Source organism: Anabrus simplex, chromosome 12 (genome assembly GCF_040414725.1).
Source record: "Anabrus simplex isolate iqAnaSimp1 chromosome 12, ASM4041472v1, whole genome shotgun sequence".
In the NCBI taxonomy this organism is placed as follows: domain Eukaryota; kingdom Metazoa; phylum Arthropoda; class Insecta; order Orthoptera; family Tettigoniidae; genus Anabrus; species Anabrus simplex.
In genome coordinates this window covers 46,068,454-46,085,718 of record NC_090276.1, presented here as the reverse complement: position 1 = coordinate 46,085,718, position 17,265 = coordinate 46,068,454, and the positions used below count along the sequence as shown (strand labels likewise).

General features: G+C 40.9%; 1 protein-coding gene across 1 annotated transcript in view; it reads right to left on the bottom strand.

Moving 5' to 3' along the window:
- The window catches only part of LOC136884131 (transmembrane channel-like protein), a 129,008-nt gene that overhangs the window by 59,702 nt on the left and 52,041 nt on the right, over positions 1-17,265 (bottom strand). The window contains 1 exon segment of the mRNA XM_068229803.1: positions 12,587-12,764. Within this exon segment, the coding sequence (XP_068085904.1) occupies positions 12,587-12,764 (178 nt within the window).

The window sequence follows — 17,265 nt, the reverse complement described above, 5'->3', positions numbered from 1 at the left end:
GTTTCCTGAAAATCTTATCTTTACCCCTCTCCCCCAAATCAAGATGGCGGCACACTCTGCCAGACGAGGTAGAAAATTGAAATTTGGCAAAATTTTAGCTTTTAGCCTGTAACCGACGGGAACATTCAAAGATATTTAAATTTTTCTCCTTTTATCCCCCAAAAATATCGAAATATGGAGGCAATTTTAATGACGCTGCAGACCTTCGTTTCGAGCTATTTGGTAGCTAAACGGTAAGTCGTATCAAGAAAATAAGCACATTCGAACTCAGCATGAAGAGATCTACAACATTGATCCGGTGTCCTTTTGTCGTAGCTCGATTCTCTATACATTAGATAAAACAGAATTTCTCGATTTTACGTAAATTTTGTACATTTTACACGTGTATTTTTATAGTTTTACACATTTATAGGAATGATAGAGTCATCAAATTCGGCACGCACATTAACACGAGCGATGGCCATATGCGATCCAAATTTCATGATTCTAGCTTCCACATAAGCATGCCTGTACTAACGCACACTTCAGTGCACGAAAACACAAAATGCGATTCGTACATTATAAAAACAATACTTATTATTATTATTACAGAAGTCCCCTTTGATACATAAAAAATGGAGTGAACTTTGATACTCTGACTGCCAAATTCCATAAATAATTACGAAATGTATTGTTATTGCTTTTGAAAGGTGTAAATCCAGTTCTCAGTATGAACCACAGTTACTAGAGTAGACGATAGAGGTCACGGTGAAGTTTGGTGACGTCAGCTGGCTCCCACCGGCGAGCTGGCACTGTACACGACCCATTGTAACTGTGCGTTTCTGTTAATTATTTGCTTATTTTTATTTAACCACTTGCTTAATATTTTCAATGTTGTCAAATATATTTGTCAGCGTTTATATCTGTGCATTTATCTAATTTTCTTGTCATTTATTCATTTTTCAGAATATTACAAATGTGCTTAACAATAACTATTTCAGTAGGTTTCTCAGTTCTAAATTATCTTTAACCTCGCAAATAAGGTGTTTACGAATCAGTTTCGTACATTCTATCCAACCAGTGATTCTTCGAACGATTTTATGTGTAGTTTTATTTCTAAATTTGTTCACAAAAAATTAAAGAAACATGGCTAAGCACACGGGCATGCGTTTCAGAGTTGTTTTGGTGGTTTGTTGGTATTAAGTAGTGTTGTAAACACCTGATATTTTTTCCTTCAACAATGTAAAAACTCCTGGACTCTTCTTAATAAATTTTCCATGGAAGGCACTAAATTCATACTCAATTTTTATAAAAGAATTAATGCACTCGTCCGTGGGTTTCTAGCCAGTTCTTAGGTAAAGGAGAAATGTTGTCGGATTGGATTCCGTATATACCGGCTTTGTTTACACCGAGCTCGATAGTTGCAGTCGCTTAAGTGCGGCCAGTATCCAGTATTCGGAAGATAGTGGGTTCGAGCCCCACTGTCGGCAGCCCTGAAGATGGTTTTCCGTGGTTTCCCATTTTCACACCAGGCAAATGCTGGGGCTGTACCTTAAAGAAGGCCACGGCCGCTTCCTTCCCACTTCTAGCCCTTTCCTGTTCCATCGTTGCCATAAGACCTATGTGTGTCGGTGCGACATAAAGCAACTTGCTTTGTGAACAGAGCACACATGTTCACTCTCAACAATAAACGAGTCAGCCCAATTACAGGTATCAATCCACTTCAGTTTAATTTCATAGTTCTTCGGAAAGCGATGTAATGTAATGCCTAAGTCCTTCTTGTATCTAGCGTGGTTAGAACAACCCATGTCAGCAGAGCACAGAAAAATTGAACTCCTACACTATCACAAAGGTAAATATCAGCATGACACTAACAGCGCTCAGCTTGGCGTAACGAACTTGGTCTCCGCGTGACGTCAGGAGTGTGACATGTTACTGCGCATCCAGTTGATGACCCCTATCGTCTAGTCTAGTAACCGCGGTATGAACACTGAAGCAATAATGTCAAGCTTAATAGTAATATGAAAATGAAGTACAGAATCGTGCAAGAATCATTGAAACACAGAACTCAATTCCTATAACTGCAGTTCAATGTACCGTAATGAAATAATGCCAAAACAATATTGAAACTATGCACATCTACAGCAGAGGTCCTCTTTGAACACCAAACGGTGGCCCTACCTATCATCTGTAGTACCGCATCAAGATCGAACATTTCGTAAAACCTGCAGAAGTATCAAGCGGTTCATACGTCATCAGGAACGAGAATTCTTTGACATTACTCACACAAAGAACATTACCAGTCAAAATTCTGAGCCCAAATACACTGGCGGAAAAAGAAATCAAAACATCAAAAATATATTACCTTAGAGGGATGAAATTTAGGCTAAGCAACTCTCTAGGTAACATTCCAAGTCATAGGTTCAAGCATGCGCGAGATGACATGCGGCATTACGTTACATTAATAACCACTATAGTCGCCCCGATTTTTAATGAAAGCATGCAAACGCACATGCATTGTCTCGTGCAGATGCCTAATGTTATTTTGTGGGATGGATTTTCACGCCTGTTGAACTTGGTCAGCGAAATCAGCAACGGTCAATGCTGATATTGGATGGCGCTGGATTGGTCATTCCATAATGTCCCATACATGCTAAATGGGTGGAAGGTGTGGTGATCTTGCAGGCCAAGACAAGTAGTCGACGCTCTGTAGAGCACGTTGGGTGACAGCGGCGATATAACGACGAGTGTTATCCTGTAGGAAAACACCCCCTGAAATACTGCGAATGAATGGTAGCACAACCGGTGCATTCACAAGTCTGACGTACAAATCCGCTGTCAAGTTTCTTCGGATAACGACGAAAGTCAAAGAAACTGCTCCCCAGACCATAACTCCTGGTGTAGATCCAGACAGCTTGCTTATACGCGCTCACATGGTTTCCTTCTTATCAGGACGTAACGTCAGGAGCGAATATTCTTTGACATTACTCACACAATATTGACCATTACCAGTCAAAGTTCTCAGCTCAAATACACTGGTGAAGAAATCTCAACACCAAGAAGACATTAGCTTAGAGGGATGCAATTTAGGCTAAGCAATTGTCTAGGTAACATATTTATTTGATTTACGGCTATCACTGGCACCAATACAGAAACGGCTCTCATCTGAGAACACAACAGATCTCCATTCTGCCCTCCAATGAGCTCTAGCTTCACACCACTGAACTCGCAGAGGGCAGTGATTCGGAGTTAGTGGCATGAACACTACAGGACGTCTGGCTTGGAACTGTCCATCAAGTAATAGATTTTTTAGTGTGTTACTCTGGCGACAAACTGAAGCTTTAATGGCTAATGCAGATGCAGTACAATCCACGACAGTGCACGCGGCGATTACAGCGGACTTCAATTTCCGTAGTGGCCCGTGTGTGGCCGGAGTCCAATCTTCTTGAGACAGTGCCTTCGTGTGACCATTTTTGCCAACACCAGTGCACTGTGGATACATGACTGGCAAATCTTTCTGCAATATCGCGGAAAGAACATCCACGTTCTCGTAGCCCTGTTACACGGCTTCTTTCAAACTCAGTAAGGTGCTGATATTGTCTTCTTCGTCCCCTTAAAGGCATGTTTGATTCACACCTACCTCACAACGTCAACACCAGACGATGAGTAACGCTCACGAAGTGTACAGCGCGTATTAGCGTGCAAGGTCATAGTGGCGCTACTACCACAACTCTTTGTCGACCAGCGCGCAAATTTGAACAGGCGTCACCTTTCAGATGTGCAAACACACCTCCCGAATTTCGTTTATCTAACACAATTCCTTCTTGGTGCTCGGATTTAATTTTTCCGTCAGTGTATTTCAAGTAGCGGTTTTCACAAACGTTACGTCGGTACTTCTCGTTAGCATGAACAAAGTGTTTTTAAAATAGATCGACAAACTTTGGGAACGGATAGATAACCTCCTTTCAAACACTCCTTACTAAGGAACTCGCGGGCTGCGACACTTCCTTTCAGTACAAGAGATGTGTATGTCATTATTGCAACCACGCAGTTTGTTTCACTTTTCCACCCATTCTGTTGAGTTCTTCTTCCTTGCTTACAGAACGGTGAAATTAATTCAATGCTCACATAACTAATTACCATACTTCAGTTCCTTCCTGTGTAAGATCGAATCATGTAATGACGTAAAGCCTTCTTACTCAGAAATGAAACGTCAGAATTCGTGTTCCTTGAGTATCAATAGCCCCAGGGGCTCCTATGGGTTGGCTATCACGGGGCCCATAGCTGAGTCCTGGCATTGCTTCCACTTAATTATGTCAGGCTCCTCACTTTCGTCTATCCTATCCGATCTCTCTTGGTCAACTCTTGTTCTTTTCCAACCCCGACGGTATTAGACCACTCGAAGCCTAGGGAGTTTTTCATTTTCACGCCCTTCGTGGCCCTTATCTTCCTTTGGCCGATACCTTCATTTTTGGAAGTTTCGGACCCCTTCAATTTTTCTCTCTGATTAGTGTCATATAGAGGATGGTTGCTTAGTTGTACTTCCTTTTAAAACAATAATTACCACCACCGCCTTGAGTATCAATATGAGAAAATTTCGTTATTGTGGTAACCACATTTACGAGATTTTAAATACAGGTTACAGATCTATTCATGTGGTTATGAGGGTATTGAGACATTGTAGTAGGGATGTAAACCCGGTCCCGTTGTGTAGGGGTAACGTGCCTGCCTCTTATCCGGAGGCTCCGAGTTCGATTCCCGACCAGGACAGTGATTATTCCCTGGATTTAAGGGGTGATTCGAGGTCCACTCAGTCTACGTGATTAGACTTGAGGAGCTATCTCACGGTGAGATAGCGGCCTCGGTCAGACAGCCAGAATAACTGCCGAGAATATTCGTCGTGCTGACCTCACGACACGTCGTAATCTGCAGGCCTTCGGACTGAACAGTAGTCGCTTGGTAGGCCAAGGTCCTTCAGGGTTTTAATGCCATAGGGTTAGGTTAGTAAGGATGTATAAGTCTTTGGTAAAACAGCTGTTAGGGTATGGTTCCAGTGTATGGGAACTTCACCAGGACTGCTTGATACGGTAACTGGAAAAGATCCAAAGAAAAGCAGCACAATTTGTTCTGGGTGATTTCAGGCAAACGAGTAGTCTTACGAAAATGTTGCGACGTTTGAGCTGGGAAGACTTGGGATAAGAAGACGAGCTGCTCGACTATGTGGTATGTTCACAGCTGCCATTGAATAAATAGTGTGGAATTAAATTAGTATACTAATACGTTTGAGTGGCGCGTTTGAAAGTAGAAAAGATCATAATTTGAAGATAAAGCTGGTATTCAAGAGGACAAATTGGGGCAAGTATTCGTTTATAGCTCGAGTAGTAAGGGATTGGAATAAATTATCAAGGGTGATGTTCGATAAATTTCCAAGTCCTTTGGAAATATTTAAAAAGAGTCTAGGTAAACAATTGATAGGCAACCTTTCACCTGGGCGACAGTTCTAAATGGGGATTGAAAATGGTGACAATTATGTTGATGTCTAGAATAGGATGTACTCCGATTCAACTGATCCTCAGAGTTCTACAGCGCACACTACGGCTATGTAGAAAGAGTTGCATAAGTGGTAGGGACTTTAAAAGCAGCACCTCTGTTGCTTATACGTTCTTACCGAACTGTAGTGCAATTTACACGATTTTGAGAACCCGTTAAATCAGACTGTACACCAATCTACCAGTACGGTCCCTCTCCATATTGTTAGATGAACCATGATTCTTTTTAAAAATTAATTGACATTCGAAAACCAGCTTTGCAATACGGCCTACTCTTTTTGTTGCACAATTTATGTATACATTTGTCACTTGGTTGGCTGTAATTGTATGTGTATTTTTAAAATAAAGTATTATTGGCTTATTTCTCACCGTAAACTGATCTTAAACTAAAAATTATATATTCTTTTGCTTTCGCCAACGGCCGTAGCCGTGTTGGAACACCAGATTCCGTGAGATCTCCGAAGATAAGCAACGTTGGGCGTGGTCAAGATTCGGATGGTTTGCCACGCGTTGTTGGTGGGGGGTAAGGAAATGGAGGAGCTGAAAGGAACTGGCCACCCTACCGTACGTAAACTACCGCTCAGGTTCACCTCTGCGGATGTTCGGACCTGCCTTCGGGCAGAATACACCCTTACCTTTCCTTTTTGCTTATAATTACTCTTTATGAATAATAATTGTCAAAACAAGTAACTTGACACCTCGAAAAGTTGCAGAGATTGGAAGAGAAATTTATACAAATCAAGCGATTTGTCAAAGATTAGACACATCTGAGTAATTTGGGAGGTGAATCAAGAAGAACTTTGGTTTTGGTGAGGAATTAGTCGATTAAAAGAAAAACAAACGTGGCCCAAAACCAATAATTCCACCAACGTCCGAACACTGCATGAAGAAGATATGCCGCGGGAAGCAGTTTGCTTGTACAAAATAAATTAAATTCAGAAGGGTTTCCTGCATGTGTAAGTCATGTAATGCGTTAACTTACACAAATTTAATTTATTTTGTACAAGCAAACAGCTTCCCGCGGCGTATCTTCTTCATGCAGTGTTCGGACGTTGGTGGAATTATTGGTTTTCGGCCACGCTTGATTTTCTTTTAATCGACTAATTCCTCACCAAAATAAAAGTTCTTCTTGATATCCGTTGTTATGATTGAAATACATCTTCCAATGGCAAAGGAACACTAGCCTTGCAGTCTGGACTTCTGGAAATTGGTGAGTCTAACATTAAAATTTATTTTCCTTGTGCTTAAAGTATTTAGTGAGTTGAAGTCCACACCTAAAGCAAATGCACATGGATTATCCAATTTGTTTCAGTTTTCCTTTAGTGATGGGTCGATACTTGAAATATTGGCGAATAAATCACAGTTTGTGGGATGGTACTCTGCTGAAAACTCTGGTGTTTTTCACCAAGGACTTGCGTTGATACATAATGTAGTCACTTGGAGAGTTGGTGTTGCGAGAGAACAACCATCCTGGAAGGTCAACAGTTAGGGACTGAACGTGAGGTAATTTATGTTTCAAGGTAGGCCGTTTTCATTTAGATAATTTCTCTGATATGCGTAAAGACCTGCTACCACGAAGTACATTAATTATTTCGGGCTAGATGATGCGTGTAGATTGTTTGAGGTCATGGACAGCACTAACATAGATAGGGATTTTAAAAACATTGGTTACCAGAAGGTTGTTCTGTGAATAGAACCATTGCAATGTAAGTAGCCTAAGCCTTGATCGTAGAAAACCTCCGGGACATAAAATATTTTCTCTTTGGGAGAAATAAAGAAATCATCTTCGTTGGTTGACAGTCATGCAGAGAGATCTACATGAAAATGTATAAAACCAACAGAAATACAAGACAGACTTGTCTCTCGAAAGAAAGTTACGAAGTTGAGGGATAATCCTGAACAACAATTTGTTAAACCACGGCATATCTCGAACGAAAAGCAATAGAGGAGAAGCATCAGGATAAAGAATCTTCAGCGAATACGAGAAAAAAAAAGAGAAGCCACTTTTCCCTTTGCGAAAATCAAATGATCATAAATATGTCTCCCGGTCATGGCCAGCCATCAACGGCTGATAATGACCACCAGCCATAAGACATAGCCTGCACGGTTGCTAGGTAACATTGTCTGACCATCCATCCATACCTTACATCACAGCCTGAACGGTTGCTAGGTAACATTGCCTGACCATGCATCCATACCTTACATCACTCTCTGCACGGTTGCTAGATGACATTGTCTGACCATCCGTCCATACCTTACATCACTTCCTGCACGGTTGCTAAGTAACATTGTCTGACCGTCCATCTATACCTTACATCACAACCTACACGGTTGCTAGGTAACATTGTCTGACCCTCAATCCATACCATTCATCACTGGGTGCACGGTTGTTAGGTAACATTGTCTGACCATCCGTCCATAACTCACATCACAACTTACAAGGTTGCTAGGTAACATTGTATGGTCATCCATCCATATCTTACATCAATGTCTGCACGGTTGCTAGGTAACATTGCTTGGCCATCCATCCATACCTCACATCACTCTCTGCACGGTTGCTAGGTGACATTGTCTGACCATGCATCCATACCTCTCATCAAAGTCTGAACGGTAGCAAAAAAGCAAAAGCAAAGGCATCTCCGTACAGGCCATGAAGGCCCTTCGAGGGGTCGAAGGTAAAGGCTTCTACTATCCGTAACCTCGGCACTTGATGGTTTAGAGTGTTTGGCTCTACGCCCGGCCGCCTTTGCCCCCAGGAATTAACTTGGTACTCATTTTGGGAGTAGGCTGAGTTAAACTCAGGGCCATGTGCACCTCCAAAAGTGGAATTTTTGTTTCTTAAATTTTACGATTTTCTGATGGGATTCGAGCCCACGTCCTTCCGGGCAAACCGAGCACGCCTTTACCACTTTTGGTAGATGTTAAAAAGGCCTTTGAGTCGGTTGATAGAGAAACCATAGATAAAACAATTCGTGAATTTGGAGTGAAAACTAAATTGGCAAGTCTAATGCGTGAAACACTTATTGATTCAATTTCAAAGGTGAAATTTTTGGGTGAAATATCAATACAAGGGTGCGGCAAGGTGACGGTTTGTCACCCCTTCTATTCAACTGTGTTCTAGAGAAAATTATAAGAATTTAGAATGTAAAGCTTGAATAACATAACATTTTCCCGGTAACTTTGGGGAGAAAAAACAAAGGCATTGAAATAAATGGTTTTGGATTTGCAGATGATTTTGCTATATTGTCAGAAAACCTAACATGTGCAATAACCCAAATCAATCTCTTCGAAGAAACAGCCAACAAGACAGGTTTGAGAATCTCCGTAGGAAAAACAAAATTTATCACAAATATCAATAATGCTTCAAAATTTTTGGCAACAGATATTGGTCCATTGCAGTGTAAAGAGTAACGATATTCAAATATCTGGGAGAAATAATTCAAGAAATTTGTTTAGACAAATCTACAGTGAAAGAAAGGGTACACAAGATAGAAAGAACATATGGTATCACAATGAAATTTTATAACAAAAAGTGTCTATCTAAATATCTTAAAATAATGCACTACAGTACAGTGGTGAAACCGGAATGCCTATATGCAAGTGAATGCCTGGTACTAAACTATAGATTAGATAAACTTGAGGTACTAGAAAGGAGAATGATGAGAAAAATCTTAGGCTCTGTGAAAACACCAGAAGTATGGAAATTAAGATCAAAAGATGTAATATACAGGAACATAACAAAAACTATACGAAAAAGGAGATTGCAATTTTTTGGACGTATTTACAAAATTGATGATTCTAGAGTAACAAAAAGGGTTTTCAAGTACCTTTGTGGCAAAAAGGTAACAACTAGCTGGGTTCAAGAAGTAAAGAAATAATTAGAAATAAATACTATAAGAGAAGAAGAAATTATGGACAGAGAGGTTTTTAGAAAGAGGGTGGTAAGTATGGAAGGATTGCAAGGAAGATTGAACAGGAAAGCTGATGCGAATTGGTCTGTGGACAGAAAGAAGCAGCATAGTGAAAGGATGAAAGAATATTGGAAGGAACTGAAGAGGAAACAACAAAGTATGAAGAATTGAATTGAAATTGGCACGTAGTCCTTAACAGGCCTCATCGGAAATAATAATAAACGAATAAGACTGGGATCAGGAAAATGGAATTAGTTTACAAACTCACATAAAACGTATACAACAAAAAATCATTGTCAATAAGAACAAAACTAAGACACTAAAATACAGTAATTAGGCCGGAAGCACTGTATGCATCGGAATGTCTAACCCACAACAGAAAAACGGAAGGTGAGGAGATGAGGAAGATATAAAGGAAAACTTTTACATAATATATTTGGTCCTAAGAAGACAGGTGACATCTGGAAGAAAATAAGGAATGAAGAACTGTACAAACATAGTAATGAACTGACTGTTGAAATGAGAAAGATACGACTGACGTTTGCTTGACACATTCATCGGATGAGTAACGACAGGACTAAGAAATGCAAGAGCACCACAACCTGGACGAAAGAAGTTATCAAAGATATAACTGAACTAGGTCTATCACCGAAAGCATGTTGGACACAAACAAATTCCGGAAAACATTTGACAGACACAGGGAATTTCAGGAACCAGAGAAGCAACAACGGACTTTGGCAAACCGACAGAGGGAGACTAGAAGTGAAAATATGAAGAAGTTTTGGGAGCAGAAGAGACAGGAAGCCGAGAAGCAGTCTTCTCTCGTCTGCTGGTCACAGTAACATTCTTTATTATTTAACATGCTCGAAGATACAACGCTGCCGCCCAAGATTGTGTATTCCTTCTGACAACATTGCAAATGGAATGAAATACTGAACGAAGGAAACAATACGCCCAGTGGTTTGGTTACAGTAGATATTAAATATGCACCCCTCCTACTTCGATACACACTTCATAACGATATAGTAGTATCTTTTAGACTCTGCTTAAGATGTGTGGTATGTCGCGAACGACCTGTAAGGCTGCCCGTATTCTTGGTATAAGTACATCTTCTCTTTCTACGGGGTTTGCACAGTAGTCAGTTAGTGAAGAACAAACGGTGCACTGCGTACTGTGGCTGGGAAGCGACTATGCGAAACGAACTAGAAACTTGTTCAATCGCTCCGAGCATTACCTCTGTCTCCCACTTCCTACTTCCCTTCCCTTCCCTTCCCTTCCCTTCCCTTCCCTTCCCTTCCATTCCCTTCCCTTCCCTTCCCTTCCCTTCCCTTCCCTTCCCTTCCTCCTCTAACGCAAAGCAACAGGTAGCAGCTTGTACTCTGGCCAAATACAGTACAGACAAAATACGCGACAGCCTGCGAGATATCGAGGAACAGCGATTAGAGCTCTTTCTAGCGGAGTGACCTGGAGTTACTGATTCTGTCATAGGAGCACATGTACTTGTTTGTGAAGTGTTTGGCGTTATTTATGCGTTTGCATTAAGTTGACATAAGTAAATAGTAGCGTGTATCATTCCTTTATATCTCCTCTCATATGAGTGGAAAGATATGTGCTGTGTTCGACTGCAATTACCATGAAATGCAGAAGGATTCGCTGTCTTTCTTCTATTTCCCTCGTGACAAGAAAATGTAAGTAAATATTGTGTTTGCATATATATTCTTCCAGTTACAAAGATATTTTTGTGTGTTTCCTAAACTTCTGACTTGTGCGACCCATATTATAACTGACTTAAAATATAATAAGCTTATTTCATTGTATAGCGCAGCAGTTAACCTTCAATACCCATGTGGTGTTGTAGGTGTGATCTGTGGGTTTTGATTTAATTCAGGAAAATGCATATGCATATGTGTGTGGCTGGTTGTGCTCCAAGGTACCCCATTTGGAATGCCGTAATGCGTTGTCAAGCACTGAAGAAAATATGAGTGATTTAGGAAATGTACATATTTTGTTGAAACAATATGAGATGCAAATTTGCTTTACCCTAATGTAATGACAAGTATTGCTTATAGGGAAATTTTGAATGTTTTCGAGGTTAAATTTATAGTTTATCTTTCTGTTAGTAGGCTTCAAGTTAAGAGGAAAATTGTACAGCTCTTAACATGATAATTCATTAAATTATGTGTAAGAAATGTGCCGATATTTTTATTGACAAGTATCTTAAATGTTTTTAAATGAGAAACAAGACAAATCTAGCCGTGAAAGTTCAGGCAGGAATGCTAACGCAAAAAAAAAAAGTAATGCATAAATGAAAGATCAAGCCCTTTCACAGCAGTCCATTTCAGATCTTGATTATATGCCTAATTTCAGTCTTTAAATAACAACCTGTTAAATAATTCTCCATTAATTTATCCAGAATTGCTTTAGCAACTTTGAAGTTAATATCTTAATAACAATTTCTTCCTAGACGTAATTTATTTATCCATTTCCGTATATGAATTTCCATTGATATTTGAATTTAGCCCGAATTTTCAGGTCACGCCACTAGGAGCACCACTTGCGAATTGTCTCCCATTTCAACAAGGCTAAATCCGGAAGTGTCGCGTATTGTCTCTACTGCATTTGCTCTGGCAAGTTCATCAATTTGAATCGCGTGCCCTGACGTAACAAAGAAATATTTTCTTGAAAAGAAAAAATTTCCACCGCCAATCCGATTACGTCAGCATTCTTAACATAACATGGAGAACATCCCTGATTTTTTGTCGGTATTGTTTCAGATACCTCCTGTATAAGCTAGTTCCTTAGCAAAATTGAGAAAAATAGTGAGGATGTATTTGACAAGTCTACGAGATGTTTCCTAGACAGCCGGGTTGAGTGGCTCAGACGGTTAAGGCGCTGGCCTTCTAACCCCAACTTGGCAAGTTCGATCCTGGCTCAGTCCGGTGGTATTTGAAGGTGCTCAAATACGACAGCCCCGTGTCGGTAGATTTACTGTCACGTAAAAGAACTCCTGCGGGACTAAATTCCGGCACCTCGGCATCTCCGAAGACCTTAACAAGTAGTTAGTGGGACTTAAAGCAAATAACATTATTATTATTATTATTAGTTTCCTAGACACGAGAGGATGCTATCTGTATATTTGGTACTCACTCTCCCGAACTGTTGGTGAACACCGATGGACGTCGACCTCCAGACTGACCGCTGTCGGCGTCGGGTGAGAACGGAGAAGACGGCCGTCTTCGACGTCGACTCTGACGTTTCGTGGAGCATCTTCTCAGTATGATGGCGTTCACACTCGCCGAGTAGTCCTCTTGCTCGTCTTCTCCGTCTGAACAGGTTGAAAGAAACAATTCTTATTTAAACTGAAGGAGAGCGTACTATACCTATACCACTTTTCACGAGAGTTTAATCCTGATGTAAATAAAATAGACAGAGCACCTTGCCTATGCACGTGGACATGGACGTAGTTCATTGGAGAAGCAACCGTCGCACTCACGCGACTCTATGTGAGCTCGAAGAAAAGTAGTACGTCGCATTAATTTTATTTTAGTTTATTACATTTAGAGAATTTGGAAGAGTACGTAATCAAATTAAAATATGGTTGTCATGTATATCGGTATATATATATATGGTTTTGTTTTAATAAAATAGTGATTAAATAACGAGAAATGAAGGCACAAGGCGTGGTGTAATAGAGGACGTCTTCTCATAGTGAGCTGTACAGCGTGGAGATAAGGTGTTGCGAGAGAAATGGAGCAAGAGGTAGGACCATCGCGTGTAGTGAAGCGCAAAAGAGGAAAACCGCTCAGAAGTGACCATAGGCAGTGCATTGTGCATGTGTTCAATAAACTAAGTGAACAGAATCCAGGTTTATTCAGAAGTTCAGATCTTCGCACTGTTGTCGTATGCTATGTGCAGCCCTGTACGCCCGAACACGAGACGTTGACGGGGTGGAGGTCGGTACTACACGCTCAGCGAATCACAACTCTTTCTTTGGCGGAGGCGGGGACATACCATGTTTACATCAGGATTAAACTCTCGTGAAAAGAAATATAGCTAGCAACGAATTTCGTCATGAGTTCTAGCGAACAGAATTAGCTCATAAACAGCTGACCAGGTCCTTCCTGACAACAATGTCCTCGTTACTATGCAACACAGATCTGTGTCACCTGGTGGTATTCTTTTTTCTAAAGGGGATCGAAACTCTAAAATTAGCATTTTTAGATTAGTCTCGGAGAAAAGGTAATGATGATAATGTTTGTTGTTTAAGGGGGACTAACAGCTAGGTTATCGGCCTCTAGTGGTACGAGATGAAACGAAATGAAACGGTAATTAAAACTTTAAAAATGTATCCACTGACTAGAATCTAAAACGAATGATGATGAAAAACTGGCATTGACTCCAAAACAACCAGTGGATCCAATTTTCAATGCCTGATTTTCTGAGATGAAATGACGTATGGCTTTTAGTGCCGGGAGTGTCCGAGGACAAGTTCGGCTCGCCAGTTGCAGGTCTTTTGAATTGACTCCCGTAGGTGACCTGCGCGTCGTGATGAGAATGAAATGATGATGAAGACGACACATACTGTACACCCAGGCCCCGTGCCAGCGAAATTAATCAATGATGGTTAAAATTCCCGACCCTGCCTGGAATCGAATCCGGGACCCCAGTGACCAAAGGCCAGCATGCTAACCATTTAGCCATGGAGCTGGACATTTTCTGAGATGATGCTTGTTTTTCAATGCGGTCCAAAATCCAGGTCACCGGCCCCTCATAATGGTACTAATCACTGGTAAAATGGACCCATTGTGTTCCGCATATAGTGGTACTAATCATAGATAAGGCTGCAGATGTACAATATTAGAAGGATCCACCTTTCAATACTTCGTTGTAAGTTGAACTAAAAAGAAGTCACAACTTGTTTATTGGGACCGGTTTCGACACATTACAAGTGTCATCATCAGCCAAACAGTAAAGTAGGGCAAGATATAAAGATCTTAAAACAACTAATACATTGAACACAGGCAAAAAATTAACATTGATTCATATCGTAGCAATTCAGTTATTGTCCAAAACACAATGATCGCAGTCAAGAGAGTAAACAAAACATCATTGTCTTGCGCCGAAAACAAATATAGTTGAAGTTCACAAGCAGGTCAAGTATACACTTATGTAGAGTCGTTGCTAGACAGGTCTTGTAGGCATTTGTTTCTCAGGCCGAAGAGTAAAAGGTGACGTAATTGAAGTCTTAGGAAAACAGTGTAGGATTTAATTTCGTCAAATTCAAAGTAGATATATAAGTTTGATAATAATTTAAAACATTAAAAAGAATAAAGCCAAATAAAAATATATTAAAATAGGAAGAAATAAGAAAAGAAAATTGCAATGTGAGGTTCATCTCGAAACAACTTGCCGTAGTAATTGATAGATGAATGGGAGATGGTAAAGAAAAGGTTGGGGAACGTTTATTAGAGGGTGGTGGTGGTGGTGATTATTGCTATTAGAGGAAGTACAAATGGGTAAATATCTTCTATATAACACTAAGCCGAGGAAAAAAAGAGGAAGAGGTCCGACACTTTGAAAAATGAAGAAATCGGTAAAGGGAGACAAGGGCCACGAAGGGCGTGAAAATGAAAGACTCCCTAGCCCTCGCAAACCTAATAGCGTCGGGGTCGGAAAAGAACAAGAGTTGACCAAGGGAGGTCGGACAGGATAGATGAAAGTGAGGAGCCTGGCACAAGTAAGTGGGAGCAATGCCAGGACTCAGCTAAGGGCCCCGTGGTCGCCAACCCACGCTCCGAAGTTCAGAGCCCCTGGGGGTTTAGAGAGTGGGAAGGAAAGGAAAAATGGAAGGGATCCGATATTTCGAAAAATGAAGATATCGGCCAAAGGAAGACAAGGGACACGAAGGGCGTGAAAATGAAAGACTCCCTAGCCCTCGGAAACCTAATAGCATCTGGGTTGTTTTCGGCGCAAGACAATGATGTTCTGTTTACTCTCTTGACTGCGATCATTGTGTTTTGGACGTTAACTGAATTGCTACGATATGAATCAATGTTAATTAATTTTTTTGCCTGTGTTCAATGTATTAGTTGTTTTAAGATCTTTATATCTTGCCCTACTTTACTGTTTGGCTGATGATGACACTTGTAATGTGTCGAAACCGGTCCCAATAAACAAGTTGTGACTTCTTTTTAGTTCAACTTACAACGAAGTATTGAAAGGTGGATCCTTCTAATATTGTACATCTTCTTATTTCTCTATTCAATACGGAACGATCATGAAGTTTTTAACTTTAAAAGATAAGGGTGACTTATGGTATTTCCCATATAATGGTACTGCTCACAGGCAACGCAGACCCATGGTGTTCCTCACAGACTGGTACTACTCACAGGTAACGCAGACCCATGGTGTTCCTCACAGAATGATACTACTCACAGGTAACGCAGACCCATGGTGTTCCTCACAGAATGATACTACTCATAGATAACACAGGCCCATGGTGTTCCGCACAAAATGATACTACTCACAGGTAACGCAGACCCATGGTGTTAATCACATAGTGGTACTAATCACGGGTGAAATTAAGTGGCGTATTGCTTTTAGTGCCAGGAGTGTTCGAAGACATGTTCGGCTCGCCAGGTGAAGGTCTTTTGATTTGACTCCCTTAGGCGACCTGCGCGTCGTGATGAGGATGAAATGATGATGAGGACAACACACACACACCCAGGTCCCGTGTCAGCGAAATTAACCACTGATGGTTAATATTCCCGACCCTGCCGGGAATCGAACCCGGGACCACCACGCTAACCATTTAGCCATGGAGCCGGACTAATCACAGGTAATCTCATGGTTCTGAACCCATCATCCCTTGGTCGGCCCTTTTAGTCGCGCCTTACGACAGGCAGGGGATCTTTTCTATCGTATGGCCTCAGCTACCGACTGCAGACATTTCAATTTGACGCCACCTGGCTGTCTGCTCGTCAATTTCGACGTTTCATTTTACTGTAGGCCCACTAGATGGCAGAGTAAACCGAAACTCTCTTGGGCGTCTATGGCTGAGATTTAATGAATTTTGTCGGGTAAACACCAAATGTGTCATCAGAGATTTTTTACATGCCAACATCATGCGACGTGGAGTGTCGAAAGGACTTTATTCCGCCCTTCAAAAATCCGACTACAATTGCCGGGTTTGAACCCGCTATCTTGGGATCCGGAAGCCGCCACTCCACCACTGATTCACAAAGGCAGCTAGGCAGGGTACACCGTGGGTATATTCTTCATCTGCTTCAGCCACCCACAGGGGGTCAGAGAAAAGAATCGACGGAGACAGTACCGAAATACTGTATTGAACTTCAGCAGTTTTCTGTCTACCACTGTCAAGCTTTAACCACTAATACACAGTCTTATAGGAAATAATCACACAAAATATTGATAATACAAGTCCGTTTTCGACCTAGAACTACTATAATTTACAATGAAACACGGAATAATTTCTTTGCATGTTCTTTTTTTAAAATTTCACTAGCTGAAATTTGGGGAGTGGATCCTTAACACAAATACGATGAGTAATGGATGTCCTCGCCGAAATAAGGATATGACCCACAATTTTTAAAAAAAGTGAGATTTCAGTGGAAGTAGTGTATATCATCATTCATCTATGCTGTGGTGCCATCTTATGTCTTACATTTGAACTTCAAGAAGGTTTAAATTCAGCAGAAATTTGTCCTCCGTGGTGTAAGGATGGAACATCAGTCAAGTGCTTGTGTTGGTTCATCACCAGGTGTAATAGATCATTTAGATAAAGGTCATATACGAAATCACATGTA